General features: G+C 36.8%; 2 protein-coding genes across 2 annotated transcripts; both read right to left on the reverse strand.

The window, feature by feature from the left end:
• Positions 1–5,538: 5,538 nt before the first annotated feature.
• Positions 5,539–6,507, reverse strand: LOC139200113 (olfactory receptor 52E8-like). Its single transcript, XM_070829347.1, has one exon. It carries the CDS (start codon positions 6,505–6,507, stop codon positions 5,539–5,541), a length of 969 nt encoding a protein of 322 aa, XP_070685448.1.
• Positions 6,508–9,818: 3,311 nt separating this feature from the next.
• Positions 9,819–10,796, reverse strand: LOC139200114 (olfactory receptor 13C2-like). Its single transcript, XM_070829348.1, has one exon. It carries the CDS (start codon positions 10,794–10,796, stop codon positions 9,819–9,821), a length of 978 nt encoding a protein of 325 aa, XP_070685449.1.
• Positions 10,797–17,301: the final 6,505 nt, after the last annotated feature.

Consider the following 17,301-nt stretch of genomic DNA (forward strand, 5'->3'; position numbering starts at 1 on the left):
GAGGCTGCAGACAAGCAAGCAAGTGGCAGATGGTTATTTTCACGGTGTCACTGCCAGGAGGATTGGCAATGTGAGTCTCACATATGGCAGCACATATACAAAGTTAGAAGTGAAAATAGTGAATCTGAAAAGACTGATGCATTACTATTTGTCTATTACAGATGGGTTCTTTGCATGTGGACAACTGCACAGATGTTGAGAACAATGGATTTTGTTTTTCACAGAGTGATGGCAGTAGCTTAGAGAGGTAATATTGAAATAAAAGCAATTACTTTCCCATAATTCATCATTTCGAGTTTCATAATTGTTAATGACCTCTCGTTGTCTCTGTCTACAATCAGGACACTAGATGTTGTCAGTAATATGACAATTGGAGAACCAAGGACTTTTGAATCTATTTTACTGCATCCTGGTCAGATAAAAACCCATGACTTTGTTGGATGTATTGGTAACATCCATGTGAATGGCATCCTGCTGAGACCTTCAATGGCCCTTGCAACATATAATATCCTTGATAGGTAAGCATTTTATATTATTTCACAATACACAACTTTATTTACACAGCACCTTTCATACATAAAATGCAGCTCAAAGTATCTTGCAAGTAAAAAATCAAATCAGTAACACATTTATCAAAAACAGAGGACATAATAAGCAAAATGTACCATTAAATAAGAATAATAAAACAATAATTATGTTAAAAAGGGAACATAATTCCTTTACCACGTTCTCACCTTTCTCACTTCCCCAACATAATAATAAATTGGGAGATTCTATAATTAGATTCAATAACTCTTGGTGGTGTAGGGCAGTGGTTCTTAACCTTTTTAGTGTCAAAGACCCCCAACTTGATACACATCAGACTGCAGACCCATATTTGATAAGATGCAGTAAAGTCATTCTTATACATTCTTTCATTGGGCTAACTTCTAGTCAATGAAATAGAATTATAGTGAAATTAAGATATTCCCTCTTTTCTGGGGACCCCCTATGGCTAGAAATAAACTATATGATCAACTTATTCACACAATACAGAAAGTGTTTCTCTCTGATACTTTTGTACTTGTCTACATTTCTGCAATTTGTTACTCATTTTTGTTTTATGAAGGTGTCCTCGGGCAACACCATCACCATGCCACAGCAACCCATGTAAGAACGGTGGCATGTGCCATGACCTTTGGTTTAACTATCTGTGTGAGTGCAAGAGCCCTTTTACTGGAAGCAACTGTGCCAAAGGTAAAGATACCTTTTAATGTACAAGATTGATTTGTGATTGAATGTTTTCCAAACTTAAATTCACTTTCTTCCACATTCTTTCTTCTTGAACAGAGATGTCAGAGGAGCTTGTATTGCGGTTGAATGGGAATGACTACATTGAGTATGTCATCAAGGAGAGATTCAAGAGAGACTACCTTCTGAGAGACTTGCTGAGTGATGGAAAAGAGGGACACACCAGAGACCACAGAGTCATTAATATCAAGTTCAAGACTCAACATAATGGAGTGTTAATGTTTGTTGTTGGACAGACAGGATACATAATGCTGAAGGTAGATATGGAACGTTTTTATCCACACATTTGCACATCTTATATAATACTATAAATGTATGATTGTTTTTTCTGCTCTGATTTAGATAAAAGAAAGAAAGCCTGTGTATATTTATGAAGATACACTGTCAGGACACCTGTCAGAGGTCACTGTGGACTCTCCTGTGGCTGATGGGATCTGGCATGTCCTTTCCTTGTTCAGCAACGGTCAGAACACTTTTCTGCTTCTGGATAGTAAACCAGTCTTGAACATCACCAACGGAAGTATGGATCTCACTCCTGTTAATGTGGAAAAGATTGTTTTGGGTGCTGCTCTGACAGGTGATTCAAAGCTCCAACAGTCAGGTAAATATACAAAAATCATTGCTGACAAATTAAATCTTCAAGATAATGTGTGAACTGGATATTAAAAGGCCATAAAATAGATAAATCTTTTCAATCTGGACATGTCTTATTGGATAGTTATTTATGATAATAATGATAATGATAATGAAGCCTTATTGTACTTTTGGCAAATGAATACATCTTGGACATGTAACTACGCTACATACACTGTTAATCAAGGCAATTCAAACCAAGGATGCACAACATGTGTTTGTGCAGATGTATCATACAATGGTGACAGATGAGGAAGCTATATTGGAAAGAATAGAGGATTGTTGTTATGTATAAGCTTAAGTAACATGATCTTTAGGGTTTCTGTAAAAAAAAATCTGTATTTTTAGATGTAAATATTGTCATAAAAAAGGGCATTAGAGTAGCAAAACATTTCAAAAGCTTCTTGTGCCCATTGCTGTCATCTCTGGCCTTCCTTATCCTCAGCTGGTAAAGGTCTTTCACAGCGACATATTGTTTTATTTTACTTCATACAGGAGGTTTCATCAGGTTAGGTTTCTCTTTGTTTACTGTGGGAATAGTGCGTGTGAGTTTTACACTTCACTGCTCTTCATTCTTCTTATGACAGGGTTCACTGGATGTATGCAGTATGTCAATGTGACCGGTTACACTCTGCCTGTCAGTGGACACAGTCTAATGGTGGACGTCTGGCCGAGCTCCACTCTTTTCCAGTTGAGCTGCGGCTCTCCGGGGGTCTGCCTCCACTCCCCCTGCTCTGAGGAGGACGCAGCCAGGAGGGCATGTCTCTCTGCACACTGTCAAAACCGGTGGAAGTGTGGACTTGCTGTGCAGAACAGGTCCTGCATCTGTTTACAAAATGTCTCCAGCCACCGCTGTGATATCTGCATCTCAAGGACTGACAGCCCAGATCAGTGCTCTGAGGCGCAGGGCAGCGTTCCTGTGTTGCTCATAGCTGTGATTCTTCCTCTAATCTCCATCCTGGTGATTGCAGGAATGTTTGTCGCTCTTTACAGGGTGAGGCAGAAGAGTGCGAAGCGTCAGAGTGATAGCTCACCACAGAAAAAAGAGCAAGGGACAGATAATGTAGCGTTTTGCTTTAATGTCAACGAAACTCTCACAGATAATGCATCTGCAAAAAAAGAGAAACATGACCCAGTGGGCACTGATCAGCAGAGGTTAGGCGTAGAGTTTTACTGTGATGCCGGTGTTCAGCCGGTGCCAAACAGTGAGCTGGAGTATTACGAAATAGGCAGCATCTCTAGTGAATTTCATTCAGACACTGCCTCACTCAGGCTCAGCTGGCACAGGTCATTGTACAGCACAAAGTGTGTGAAATCTCATCCTAAACGGTGGGGAGATTTGAGGATGCTGTTAGCAGGATTTAAGAAAGAATGTTCCAGTGAGGAGATGGCAAAAAGTCCTACGAAGACTCAAAATGCAGCTTCTCTAAATACACAATTGTTGACTAAGATAGATGCAGACCAGTCCCAGTACACACCGTCTTACCACAAAAAGAGGTTCCCACAACCAGACTTCCTGGAACCTATACAGTGCCTCACTTTTGAAGAAATTAGTAAACTAAACACTCCTCTGGAGCAAACAACGCCACATCGAGGATCCCTGAGGTCCAGACCCACCAAGTCCAACATGATGATCGATGTCTCATCGGACAGTGAAACAAACAGCACATTGACCTGCTCAGAGTGTGACTGCGGACAGTTTTCTATCTTCAACACCAAGAAATATGCTCATGACCAGTCTTCCTATTCAGTTTGCAGCTTCAGGCAACAAGGCATCTTGTCTGTCGGCTCATTCTTAAAACACACCCATCAGTCTGCTGCAGGCCAGCATAAAGCTGAGAGTGCTCCCTCCATCATGTTCGAGCAATGGGAAAATATTTTAAATATGCACCTTCCTTTTAGCAGCTATGCTCCTGTATTTGAGGATATTGCATGTCTACCAGCTGAACCCAGTCAAGGCTTTGATAAGCAAAGTGACATAGAGGAAATTATTTGATGGTCATTAGTATGACTAAATATTTATGCTTTCTTTTACTTGAACTTTACTTAATTGTTTTTGATTATCAAACCTCATCAATAATGTAAATTAATGACATGCAAATCCTAACTTTTAGTTTGGTCTATGAGCAGCCTCTGAAAAAGCAGTGAAGGATGTTTTTAGTTAAACCAGAACTCTCATCTTGTCTGGTTTTATCTGAAGACCCTATCTGATTTAAGTTTATTTGTCTTGTCTATTTCATCAGTAACCTGCTTATCATTTAATACATGAATATACAGGATGCTGTTTCCAGATCAGTGTTTTGTACATTACAAGTTGGCATCTGTCACAACATATGAATTTTCAAATTTGTGTCAAATCACATTTATAGACATGCAGATCTGTCAAAATTCAAGTTGTGTTTAAGTGTTGTGAGCTCTTGTGAAGTGTGAATGGATAAATGAATGTGGATGAAATTGAGACATTATGTTGTATTTGTTGTAAAGAGAGAAGCCAAACTAATAGTTCTCTGAGACATATTCTGTCAAACTACTGAATACAGTAGTCTGAAATTCATGGTATAAACATGAACTCTCCCCTCCTACCTCGAATCTTTTTGCCCTTTAATGTTCCTGAAACTATGAGAAATTATGACAAAGGTTATCAGTTGAGCCATTAAAAGTGAATGTCTTCTAAATACAGGTAAATTACCTGTGCTGGGGAAATTTACTTAAATATATGTATATTTTAGTTGGAAGGTGAACAGTCGAGACTGATTTCAGTGGTTAGTAAAGAATATTAAAATCAATCAAATGTAATAGTTTTTAGAATAGACAAGTGATTTGGCTCTATCTAGTGGACATATTCAAGCTTACATTCAGAGGTAATCCGTTACTAATACTGTATAGATTGTGTATGTAGCACACATACAGGGGTGGTGTGGAGAGTTGGGGTAAGTTGTGATGCCCTTTCCCAAGGTGTTTTTTATAACTCTGGGTAAATACAGTTTAGAAACCACTAGCAAACAGATACAATGCACAGTGTTCAGGGTATTAGCCTGCAGATTAATTTCTTAAATATAAAAAATATTTTGAAAGTGTTAAAAATCTTCCAGATGCATACTTGCTGATTGAAAGCTGATTTTTGATGGATGATTGTATAATTGTACTAATATGCAGACTAATATTCTCAGTCTCTCTGGGATTTTTATTCATTTTATTTCAGCACAGTTAGATTTCAAGAAAGATATAAACTGAAATAATATCAGAAAAAAATAGTTAATATGATTTTCAACTGAATCAATATATAAGCAGGAGGATTCTTCTCAGCACTTGATATCATTCTATCTCACTTTTACTTTGCATGTTCGTTTAAACATAAAAGCTTCATCAAATACACAGATTATTATATAAAGATGTAGACTTGCAAAGCACATTTTCAAATGAAATAGTGGAATTTATCAAAAAATCAGCCCGTACTGAAAATTTCCCTGGTTAAATGAAAAAAAGGTCAAACTTGTGAACTAGTACACTGAAATAAAATTCAAATAAATAAAAAAATTCAAACTTTTTACATGGCACCTTTATGACAACCAACACATACTGTATGCAATGCCTTCAAACATCTGAAATTAAGTATTACTTGATACTATTTTTGGCAATGCTTACTTTTCTATTTTTAAATCTCCGCATCAAAGCCTCTTTAATGTCCTTAGTCTTGAAGCAGTAAATTATTGGATTAACTACAGCAGGTATGAGGCTGTATATCATGGTAATAACAATACGCGCATCATTCCTCAAACTGAATCCCAAATTGTGAGCGAGATAAACAAAACATCTTGGCACATAATAAAGGCAGGCAATAAATATCTGGGGAGCACAGGTGGACAGGACTTTGTAGCGACTCTCATTTTGAGATATTTTCAGAATAGCAATGATAATGGAAAAGTAAGACAAAATGATACATGTTAAAGGAACCAAGAGACTGACCATAGCATTTCCAAGAGCAACAGCTGTAACATATGCAAGATTTGTACCACATCCCAGCTGAGTTATTGATATATGATCACAGTAGCACTGTGCAATGACATTGAGGTTGCAGTAGGGCAAAGTTAAGGCATGAAGCACAATCCCTAACATACGTATGAATGTTAAAACCCAGCACAAAGTACAAGCAATAGAAACTGCTTTGTTTGTAATGACAATAGGATATTGAAAAGGAAACCATATGGCAACAAAGCGATCCAAAGCCATGATCAGCAAAATTAAAGAATGAATAGCTCCTAAAGAGTGAACAAAATACATTTGTGTAAAGCAGGCTCCAAATGAAGATATCATGTCATTCCACCAATACCTGGCAATGATTTTTGGAAGAGTCACAATGCCAAATGTGATGTCTGTCAATGCAAGGTGAAAAAAGATCAAGTATGTTGGTTTATGAAGAGTCCTCTCATACATAATAACAGCTGTAGTGAAAGCATTTCCAAGCACAATAGCTAGGAAAATGAGGAAAAGAAGAACAGACACTGCTCCATAATACTCCGGTGGTAGTGCAGGGAATCCTGTGATGATAAAGTATTTTATAGCTGTAATATTGGTGAATATCATTATCATAATTACTTACAGAAACAGCCTTTAAACCAAAATGAATTAAAACAAACAATCGTGGATGTAAATTTAGAAAAGAGTGATGAAAAAGTACTTCAGCATCAACACTGGTGTAGAAAAGTCAAAGAAAGGTTATAAGCTTGTTGTACCTCAGAGGATATTTCACAAACCCAAAGATGACTTTGCCCTGTGTGTCACATATCATCAACACAACTTGACACACCTTATATTGTAAAGGTTTCCAATCAGTTGAGGGTAGTCTAATCATGTAGGTGGAGACACCCAGAAACACCCAGAGGAGCTTTGACATGGTAAAGGATCCTCTGACACTTGTGACTTGTGTGCAATTTTATTGGCAGAGCCTTTTCACAAGGTTGGGTTACACACATTTTGGAAGACACACAAAAGATTGAGGGATCGAACCTTAAAGCTCCCTAATGCTTTGGAAAAAGTTGCATTTTCGAAGAAGCTTTGAAGCCTTCCACAGTAAATGTAATTCTTTTTCTATACTGGTCAAAGCTCTGTGTTAATGAGGGTCTGTGTCACAAGATGATTTGAATTAATGAAGCTGTATAGAATATAATAGAATACAATCTCTTTATTGTACATTGTACTGGTGAATACAGTGAAATTCAGGGCCACTGCTTGAGCAGAGCTCAAATACACAAGATAAAGATGTAGGTTACAAGATAAAATATAAAACATACACAGAATAAAAAAGACACTTAAATTACACACTTATTCCATATATTTGTCAGTTGTGTCTTAACAAAGAGTGCAAGAAACCACACACACACACACACACACACACACACACACACGCACACGCACATGCACACATATACACAGACACAAGCAGTATGACATTATTAATAATAAAGACCTGCCTCTGCTGTAAATTTAAAAAAGCTTGCTGCTGCTCACCTAGAATAGACATATCAAGTCCCTTGTGTGTCCTTGGAGTTAGAACAAAACATGAACTATACTCCACATAACTAAAAATAACATTTGTTTTTTCATTTCTGATGGCTTTTTCTCAGCCACAGTTTTTTGAAAAGCTCCTCCTGAAGCTGCAGCTGCTGAAATTATTGAGCTTGACTGAGGGGGGAGGGAGAGGCTGTTCAGCATGTGGACACGCATGAGGACACAATGTTTATCTGATAAGTGTCCCAAACAATGAGATGTTACATATATTAAAAGAAGTCTTAATTGACAAAGAATGTAAATTACATTGCTATTAGTGATGGAAAAAATGTTATTAAATGTATATGTAATTCATGGAAATTGTGCAATTAATCAAATGTATGCATACGTATGGAAACTTTATGTTTTCAGTGATCTGTTGAATGGCTTTTTTCCATACATCAACTTAAAGGTAGTGTACCAACACAGTTGCAAGAAAAAAACATATTTTTAAACAAAAGAAAGAAGACATGTAATTTTTAGAAATTAATGGCAGGAGAGAAGTAACAATTAAAGTTGGAGATTAAGTTTAAAGCCCTTATTGTTGTGGGGGGTGGAGGTTGTCTTTAATTTCACAAATTTTTCAAGGACAGATAAATTCTGCTGTTGGATTATTTTGTGCACTCTGCCTCATCTGTCAGATTAACATCAATATGAAAACTTAATCTCTACGCCAACCCTGGCTGTTTTTAGCTTCTTTATTAACGTTTGCTTGACATCCTGAGTCTTAAAACAATATATGGTTGGATTAACAGCAGGGGGAAAAAGACTGTACAACAATATCAGTAAAATATGAACATCTAAACTGAAAGAAAATCATAAACATAAACAAAACATCTGGGCGGGTAGAAGAGGCATGTGATAAATATTTGTATTCTCTCGACCTCTCCCAACACCTCTTATTGCATTTTCCGATACAAAGTGTTTTTCTCCGATTTATACCATTAGATTTGGGTTTCCTCTTACTGCATTTTTAAACAAAGTATAAAAGATTGTACATTTAAAACAGAGAATAAAATATGATATTCTGTTACATTTAAGCTACAATGTTTCATGCTTATTGATAGGTTACATACTTGATCAACACTCCTGTCATACTAACCCTCATGTATCAATTCCTACTACATCTTAATCAACACTTAATCAATACATTATAGTCACATATGTGATATCTCAATATTTTATACCACAGTATCAGAGGTGTTGGTTTATGAAGACACCTCTCAACTCCCGACAAAAACTAAAATTTAAAGTATCAACATTGCGAAAAGGATCCAACCATCATCATATCATGAAGTAATTTTCTGGATCAATCCCAAAACTTCTTTGTAGCTACCTGTCATTTCGAACCATAGGTCTGTAAAAATAAGGCCCAGATTTTACAATACCAGGATTTAGAATAACAGTTTGAAATAAGACAACAATTTTGGGTATGACTGTTAAACCATACATAAGTATATGACTTGCTACACATAAAAAAAACAGTTTTTTGGCAAATTGCTCCTAAGTTACCATCACATTCGGTCTGCATGATTAGAAAATAATGGTTTATTTTGGAATTCAGTATATTGTTAAGATTACTTTTCCCGTTGTAGTCTGTCTGTCACCTGTGAATCCCCTGAAATACAATCCAAATATCTGCTGTTCTCCATCTGTTTGCATTTGTAATTTACCATCAGCATCACAGTTTCTATAGCAGCATGTCTGGCACAGTTGGCACTACTTGGCTGATTAGTTGAATTGGCTGCATTTAGAAAATAAATCAGTGATTTTGTCCTCAAAATGCGGTTTCTCTTTATTTCTCACCTTAATCACTCAGACTGCTGATTGATTTGTTCCAATTCCCATTCCCAAGTTTTTGGAGGATATTCAAGTGCAACTTTTTGGAAAAGATATGAGGTAAAATGAGACAAAGCAACACAGATAATCAGCTGATTTTTACCTGTCCTGTTTTTATTGTTTGAGGTTGTCTTCATTTTTCTAACATGTAATGAAAAATATTTTTACAACAGCAAGTCCCACTGACATTTTTAATAGAGTCAGAATGAGAAAAAGAATCTACTTTACTAGTTTACCTGCATTAATATAAATGTTTGTATATAGCTAGAAATGTAATATTATGTCATTTTCATGTAAATGGTTGTTACCTTTGTCATATTACATTAGCCAGTTAGAACAAACTGTTGAACCAGACTCTCCTTGATAAACAAACATTTAGTACATGTCGGCTCTGCTGTAACAGCAACATTATCTTCCAATTCCAACAGCTTTGGCTTCAAATTTGTTGGCAATCAGTATTTTTTTATGAAACTTTCCAGTCCTCACAAAACAAAGAATAATGCATTAGTTTATTTGCCACTAATAGACAAAATGTGTATTTTATTTAGAACTGTTCTTTTGTTCAATTGCTGCCACAAGCTTTCTCTCATGTCTTTAGCTCTTAAGCAGTATATACATGGATTTATCATGGGGGGGAAAAGGCTATACAGCATGATAATTACGATTCTCATGTCAGCATTAAATTCAATGCCAACATTGCTGGCTAAATACACAAAACATCTGGGTAAATAATAAAGTGAGATTATCACGAGTTGAGTACTACAAGTGGACAGAGATTTTAGGCGACCTTGTAAATTTGCTATATTAAGTACTGTTATAATTATAGAGCAATATGAGAAAATTATAAATGCCAGAGGTCCCAGTAGCATAAACATTGCAAGCACGAAAGCAGGGAAACCATAAGGGGCCCTGTCAGTGCATGCCAGGGTGGTTATACCAATATGATCACAGTAGCAGTGGTTGATTATGTTTGAGGCACAGTAAGGAAGAGGGTAGGCCCTGATAACTAACATTAAAGGACCTGCCTTGGCAATAATCCATGCACCAACACTGAGAATATGGATTGTGGAGTTTTTAAGAACAAGTGGATATCTGAGCGGATGGCAGATGGCCAAATACCTGTCTAAAGCCATTATAAAGAGAATATAGGAGTTCACTGTGCCAAGATAGTGAACAAGGTACATTTGGACAAAACAAGCAGTGAATGAAATGTTCCCCGATTGAAACCAATACTTACTGATGATCTTAGGCAAAGTGGTTGTGCTGAAGAGAATGTCACACACACTCAGGTTTAGAATTATGTAATACATTGGCTTATGAAGTTTGCAATCAGTTGCAAATAAAAAAAGAAACGTAGCATTGCCTGTCAAAGTTAAGAAATAAACTAAGAACAATACAGCTGCGGCGAGACCTTGGTACTCCGGATGAAGTCCAGGGAATCCAGTAAGGATAAATTCAGTCACAATGCTATGATTTCCCTCTGCCATGATGGAGCAGAAATTTTCAAAACACCTTTGAAAAGGAAATATGGGGCAAGTGATGCAGCACATTAGATAAAACACTTTAACATCATGTCAAACATTTAAACAATAGAAATACTTAGATCAGATTGTCTATCTGATGTATAATTCATCAGTCTTACCTTTAGCAAACAGTGTGGCAGCATACTGTGCTGACTCACCTCCTGGTTCACCTCTTAAAAATACTTCTTACAGCCCGCCTTACGATGGCAGTAATGTGTCAACCTTTCTTTTACTTCTCCGAGGATGAGTAGCAATCAGTCAATTAAATGTGTGCTAGTCTGTTTAAGCCACACTAATGGCAGTAGAGAGACATCCGTCAGTTACTCTCAAGATAAACAAAAAGTGTAATGAACTCACTGGAGTCAGTGATTGAAACATTGATATTAACAGATAATTTAATAATACTAATGGGTTATGAATCCCACAGGAGTAAACAACTGAGGATACTGAGGAAGGAGTGTTCATGTCCCCAGTGTTTAATAGTGGTCTCTCAGCACACAGCATGTGTTGAATCTGAGCGGATGGCTTTACAGCATAATGCTTAAGGTTACAAGCAAGTGATACACATGAAATGTGAAGTCTGTTGGGTTTTGAGTTTCATGTCAGAAAGTGTGGGTCGGTGCATGCTGCTATTATCACTACAGTTATTTGTAGTAGTTGTAGTTTTAGTATGTGTTATGTAAAGGTACAAATAATTGCAGAAGCTGAGTGCTTAGTGATATAAGTGGCACTTAACAGAAGCTTCATCTACATAAATGTTAAAACCTGCAGTCAGTTTTGTAATGAGTTTCTCTAAAGATGGAAGCAAAAGTAACACTCTAATTTGAGATGCAATAGAAGGTCACCTTGAGCATTTTCATTACAGTTGTGGATGGATTTTAGCCTGTAATAAGTCAATGCCACCAATCAGTTATCAATCAAGCATCTCAAATAGTTGCCGGTTACAGCTATTTAAATATGATGGTTTGTTGCTTTTCTAGAAAGCTACAACTTTCTGATGGAAAGTCTCACAAGTCTTGAAAGACTTCCCTGGATTGCTCACAAGTTGTCGAAATTGCTGCTGCCAAGCTTGTGATGCCCTTTGTTTAGACTGGCTTCCTATATAATTCAGAATCCAGTTCAACGTTCTTGTGATCATGTTGCTACTGTAGCCCGACATCACCAGAAGGAATCTGAGGTCCTCTGATCAGGGCTTCTTGGTTGTTCCTTGCTCCAGGCTCAAAAGAAAATGAGACTGTGCTTTTGAGGTAGTTGCTCCTAAACTTTGGAACTCCATCCCACTGGACAGTAAAATCTGTGGACACCTTTAAAAAGGAGCCCAAGACCAACAACCTCACAAGTTCTCATATTTAATTTTACATTTTTAGCATATTTCTGCTTTTTTGTCTTTTATTGTGATGGACTTTGCTTTGATAATCAGAGAAAAGATACAGACTACCCATTATTACTGTGGAAAGCTCTCAGGCAGTTCAGAAGCAGCTTGTATCCATGAACAAATATGTATTGTGGCCAGTGTACCTTTAGGCCTAAGGTAGAGCTGATTTACAGACTACAGTACGTGTCTTCCTGGACTCACAGATTTCATTTCTTTCTGGCATTTAACTGCTTTCATATTTTCAAAGATGAAAATTCATGTGTAAATAACATATTAATGAGCTGATGCCCCCAAAAGTAATTAGAGAAGCAGTGTTGGTTCAACAGAAGATATGTGTTATTCTATGTGTTATTTTCTTGGGAAAAAGACATTGCATAATAAACCTGTTTTGAGATAAGACGTAACTACGGTTCAAAGACACAACCACAGAGAGACATACATTGACACATGCACATTTTAATCACACACTTGAGACCATTGTTGACGTGAGGCACTAATTAGCTTTCTCTTGGAGCTCATTTGTGTTGTTGCTTCAGAGTATCATCAGCCTACAAACACGTCACTCTGCCTCCAGGACAAAACTTTTTGATGTTGCACTGAACACATCGATAGGTGTGCTTGTACATTACTTGCTCATAACGCACTTATGTAGTCTGGGACACTAAAATTGCATTGGTTTGTTTGCTTTACATGATGTTAGTGTAGAAGCAATTAAAAATTCATGTTGGATTCGTATTCACATAACAAATGTGGCCATCATCCACTGGCTCCATGTATCTGGACACCAAAAGTCAAGGACAGACCCAGTAGAAAAAAGGCTAACAGAGGTTGAACAGGTTTTGGCTATTACACAAACACAAGCAGCTATGTGGAGCCATTTTATCTATAACTCCAGATATGTTTCAAATCTCTTCCACTTTGACAAAAATGGGGCCTCCTCAAATCAACTGGGGGTCAGTATCACGTGTGATAAGATGATGGGTCTACCCAATGAAAAGTTACTGTTTGTTGGCTGTAGTGAGAGCTGGTCGACTGAGCTCAGAGCTAACAGCTGATTATGGTTGGTTATGATTTGCAATATGTTGACTGATCTTTTGCCTTAGTGAGAGTTGTATTCATGAACTATGTTTTTGTGTTTTTTTTCTTATCTTGACATGTTGATAATCAAAGTAACAGAATTTATCATAGGTGGCTTTGACACAACCAAAAGACTTATGGTGGTTGGTGTGGTTATACTGATGATCTATTTCCTCACTATTCTAGCCAATGTAGTGAACATCCTCTTTATTATTTACGACAAGAGATTACACAAACCAACGTATGTTCTTATTTGCAACCTTGCAGTTTGTTGATATACTGTACACCTCCAGTGCCAGTCCAACAATGATTGGGGTTCTCATTGCTGGTGTTGATACTATATCCTATGTGTCGTGCTTGATGCAAATGTTTGTTTTCCACTTGGGAGGAGTGATGGAGATGTTTGCTTTATCGATAATGGCATTTGATCATGTGCTTGCTTTTAGCTGTCCTTTTCAGTACCGCACTTACTTATCAAATGTTCGCACTCTTGTCCTTACGTATACCTTGTATAATCTCAGTAGATTTGTGTGAACGGTCAATTTATTTTCTTGTTAAAGTTGAATCCTTGAATGATGTAAGTATTATGCTAAAATGATGAGACATCCATGCATTTTCTCAACTGTGTGTAACCTATTTCAATGTCAATAAAGTACATGGCATTATAATTATACGTGTTCACAAAATGATTTGAACATTTGTAATGTTTAGAGCCAAAAAGGACATGTATGATATTATAAGAAATTCACAGCCACAAGAGAATGAAACATCCCAACATATTAGAGCTGCAAAAATTTGTCAAGTAATTGGTAAGTTTATCAACAGAAAATTAATCAGCATTTATTCCGATAGTTCCTCAAATGTGAGGATTTGATCCTTTCCTTTGTCACACATGACAGTAAACTGAATATCTTTGAGTTTTGGACTGTTGGTTGTATCTAAATACTTTGTTTTTGTACACGAGAGGTTGCCTAATGTCCAGCAGATTCTCATCAACCCAAATCACTGACCGTTATTGTGAGATTGTATTTTAGGATTTTCAGATTATGACCATGGGCACATTAGCAAGCAGCAGGTTACAGTTAGGCCAGAATCACGTAATATGCAATATCAGCAAAATACTGCCCAATAAAACTAATTAAAAGCAAAATGTTACAAATATGGTAGGACACACAGCTGGTGTGCTCCTGTGGTCACTCAGACACGAATAGTTGATGGGGAGCAGCTGGGAAGACAGGCAGCAGATCAGGACTGAGTAGACGATCAGTCAGAGGTATGCAGGACGAGGGAGCACACTGAAGATACCCTGTGGACCAGTGAGGAATTGCAGAGTCAGAAACAGACACGGCGTGGGAAGAGCACAAGTGAGGGCAATAAATAAAAAATAGAGAAAATAGACTGGTAATCTAAAGTTACAAATCTACAATCAGTATTTCTGTCTGTATGGTGGATTATTGTCAAACACAAAAATGTTAACAGGGGCTAAATGATCTTGATGCCTGCTCTTGAGAAATGTTGATCTCCAACACTCATTGAGAGAACCAGTCTGTTTGAAGCAGTCAACACATCCTACCAGTGAGGAGTTTCATATCTTTCATGTCTTGTATCCATCAAAATAAGCAGCATAATATATAAGTCTAGTAGTGAATAGGAAACTTCAGTTGGAAAATTGTAGCAGGTCTTTCAAGGTTTGCAGCCTGAGGTTGATTTCTACCTGTCATGGAGGAAGTATTCAGATCATTCGCTTAAGTAAAAGTTGTTGTACCACAATGTAAAATTACTCTGATACAAGTGAAAGTCCTGCATTGAAAATGTTATTCAAGTAAAAGTATGTAAGTATTGTAGTATACTAGCCATGTATATGTATGTATGTATGTTACTCACTGCAAAAAAAACATGCCCTCTGACTGTTATGCTATTATTTATTATATCTTTAGATTAAAGATCATTACCCATCATTACGTGTGAATTTACCAGGATTAAAAAAGTGTGAAAAACCACCAATAAAAATGATTGAAAACAAATAAAAGTTATTAAAAAGTTAACAAAAATGAAAAGAAAACTGCAAATCCTCATATTCCATAAGGTGGAACCAGGAAACGTCTTTGCTTGAAAAAGGACAAATGATTAACAAAATGGTTGGTTTTTTAATTTTCTCTTCTTTCAACCAGTTGTTTCAGCTGTACTTGTATATATGGTTTGGTAGCTTATAATAAAGAATCATATTCATCATATTAAGCTCTTTGAATGTTTTGTATGAAAAAAACTTACACTAAAACATAAAAAGCTGTCAAATAATTTTAGTGAAGTAAATGTACACTGTTTCCCTCTGAAATGTAGTGAAAGTAAAATACAAGTACCTTAGATTTATACTTAAGTACAGTACTTGAGTAAATGTATTTAGTTACGTTCCACAACTGATTTCTACATGGCCTTTACACATCTTTACTGGATCTTTACTGTAGTGCAAACATAATTTTAACTCCATTTGGCTGCTGTACACAACCATCTGTGAAAAAAATACAGATTTCAGATTTTTAAGGCTATGATTAAAGAAACCCTGTGAAGAGTCTGACACGTGTGACGGGCAGGCATCACAAAGACAATGCACATAAAATTATATTGGTCAGGAATAAATATATGACACCTACTTTTCCTCTGATTACATCCACGGGTGAGCAGGCCTGTACTGGCCAACTGGCCAAGCAGAGGGAGAATTCCCAGTGGTGTGGCCAGCTGATTGGGCCGGTGATTTAGTTTACCACACATCTTTCAGGAAAGAAGCCCTGGAGAAAAGTGAAGCTATGAACAATAAACAGTAAAAATAATTCAACAAAACGGGTTCAGTATTTCAGTAGTACACTAGGAGGGGGCAATTAATAAAACCTTTATCATGATGAGCATGGCGGGCATGGGCCTACGTGTAATACATTACTGTGAGTAGTTTACATCACGGCCTCTTGAGGGAGATATTTTATTGCCATTTCCATGGCTCATGAAGTTTTTCACAATCTTAAGTTTATCTATTTTTATTTATTTATTTGGAGATAAATCAAAAGAGGCAAACCACCCTTAAACGTTCACTAGCTCACTTGTCTGTTACTGTTGGAAATGTTGCAAAACAACACAGTAGCTGTTTACTGCATTGTGTCATAAAACCCTTTGAGGTTCATTACCAGCACTAAGTACTGAGGAGAAATCACTCCGGGGGGGCTGAGCGTGGCACATCTTTCCTATCAACTCTTTGTAAACAAAGAAGTCATTAACCTAATGAGCAAAGTTAAAGAAAGAAACAGTAACCAGGCAATGGTAACCAAGACACAATGAATTGTTGTGCCTCGCTTTGTAACAAAGTTGAGAGGGAGAAGAGTCTCTGATGGATGACAACACACACTCACAGCTAACTGTTCAGATGGTGGTAAACATAACTAGAAGCCGTTTACCATGTTCATGAATTACAAAACAAGTCAACAATCTTACATCATCTTCACATCCTTCAATGAAACAACATACAATACAGAGTACATAGGGAGCAAGGAAATAGGCATAAAAACAAAGTGCAAAGCTAAAATGTGTTATCAATTCAAGTATTTATATGACATAGCATCTTCAAATACACTTGATGTAATCCCCTTCATTTATTTAAAGGATGTTTTCTTCTACATTTCAGATTTTAGCACATAATCAGCTGCTCTGTTCCCTGTTTTGTTCGATGTGCTACTATCAGATTTAGCACCTCTGTGCTCTAACAAGCTACAGTGTGCATGTGTGGCTCTGCTTTTACTGCCATGTAACAGCAGCAAATAATGATATCTGCTGTAAAAATATATTTACCTGTAATTTGATTTTGTCAGCTTTGATTTTATCATATGATAATCGTAACAATGCGATTCTTTTATATTAGGACACTGTATAAAAGCCCTTTTGATGCACCATTAGGAAAGATTTATCTAATGTGTCCAAAAATGGCAATGTATATGAAGATTTTAAGTTTTAGGAAACGTCATGCCCATTCTT

This window comes from Pempheris klunzingeri, chromosome 4, assembly GCF_042242105.1.
Source record: "Pempheris klunzingeri isolate RE-2024b chromosome 4, fPemKlu1.hap1, whole genome shotgun sequence".
Taxonomy (NCBI): Eukaryota; Metazoa; Chordata; class Actinopteri; order Acropomatiformes; family Pempheridae; genus Pempheris; species Pempheris klunzingeri.

Excerpts from the sequence above, each read along its gene's own strand:
- LOC139200113 (XM_070829347.1), bottom strand. The coding sequence starts at position 6,507 with ATGATATTCACCAATATTACAGCTATAAAATACTTTATCATCACAGGA.
- LOC139200114 (XM_070829348.1), bottom strand. The coding sequence starts at position 10,796 with ATGGCAGAGGGAAATCATAGCATTGTGACTGAATTTATCCTTACTGGA.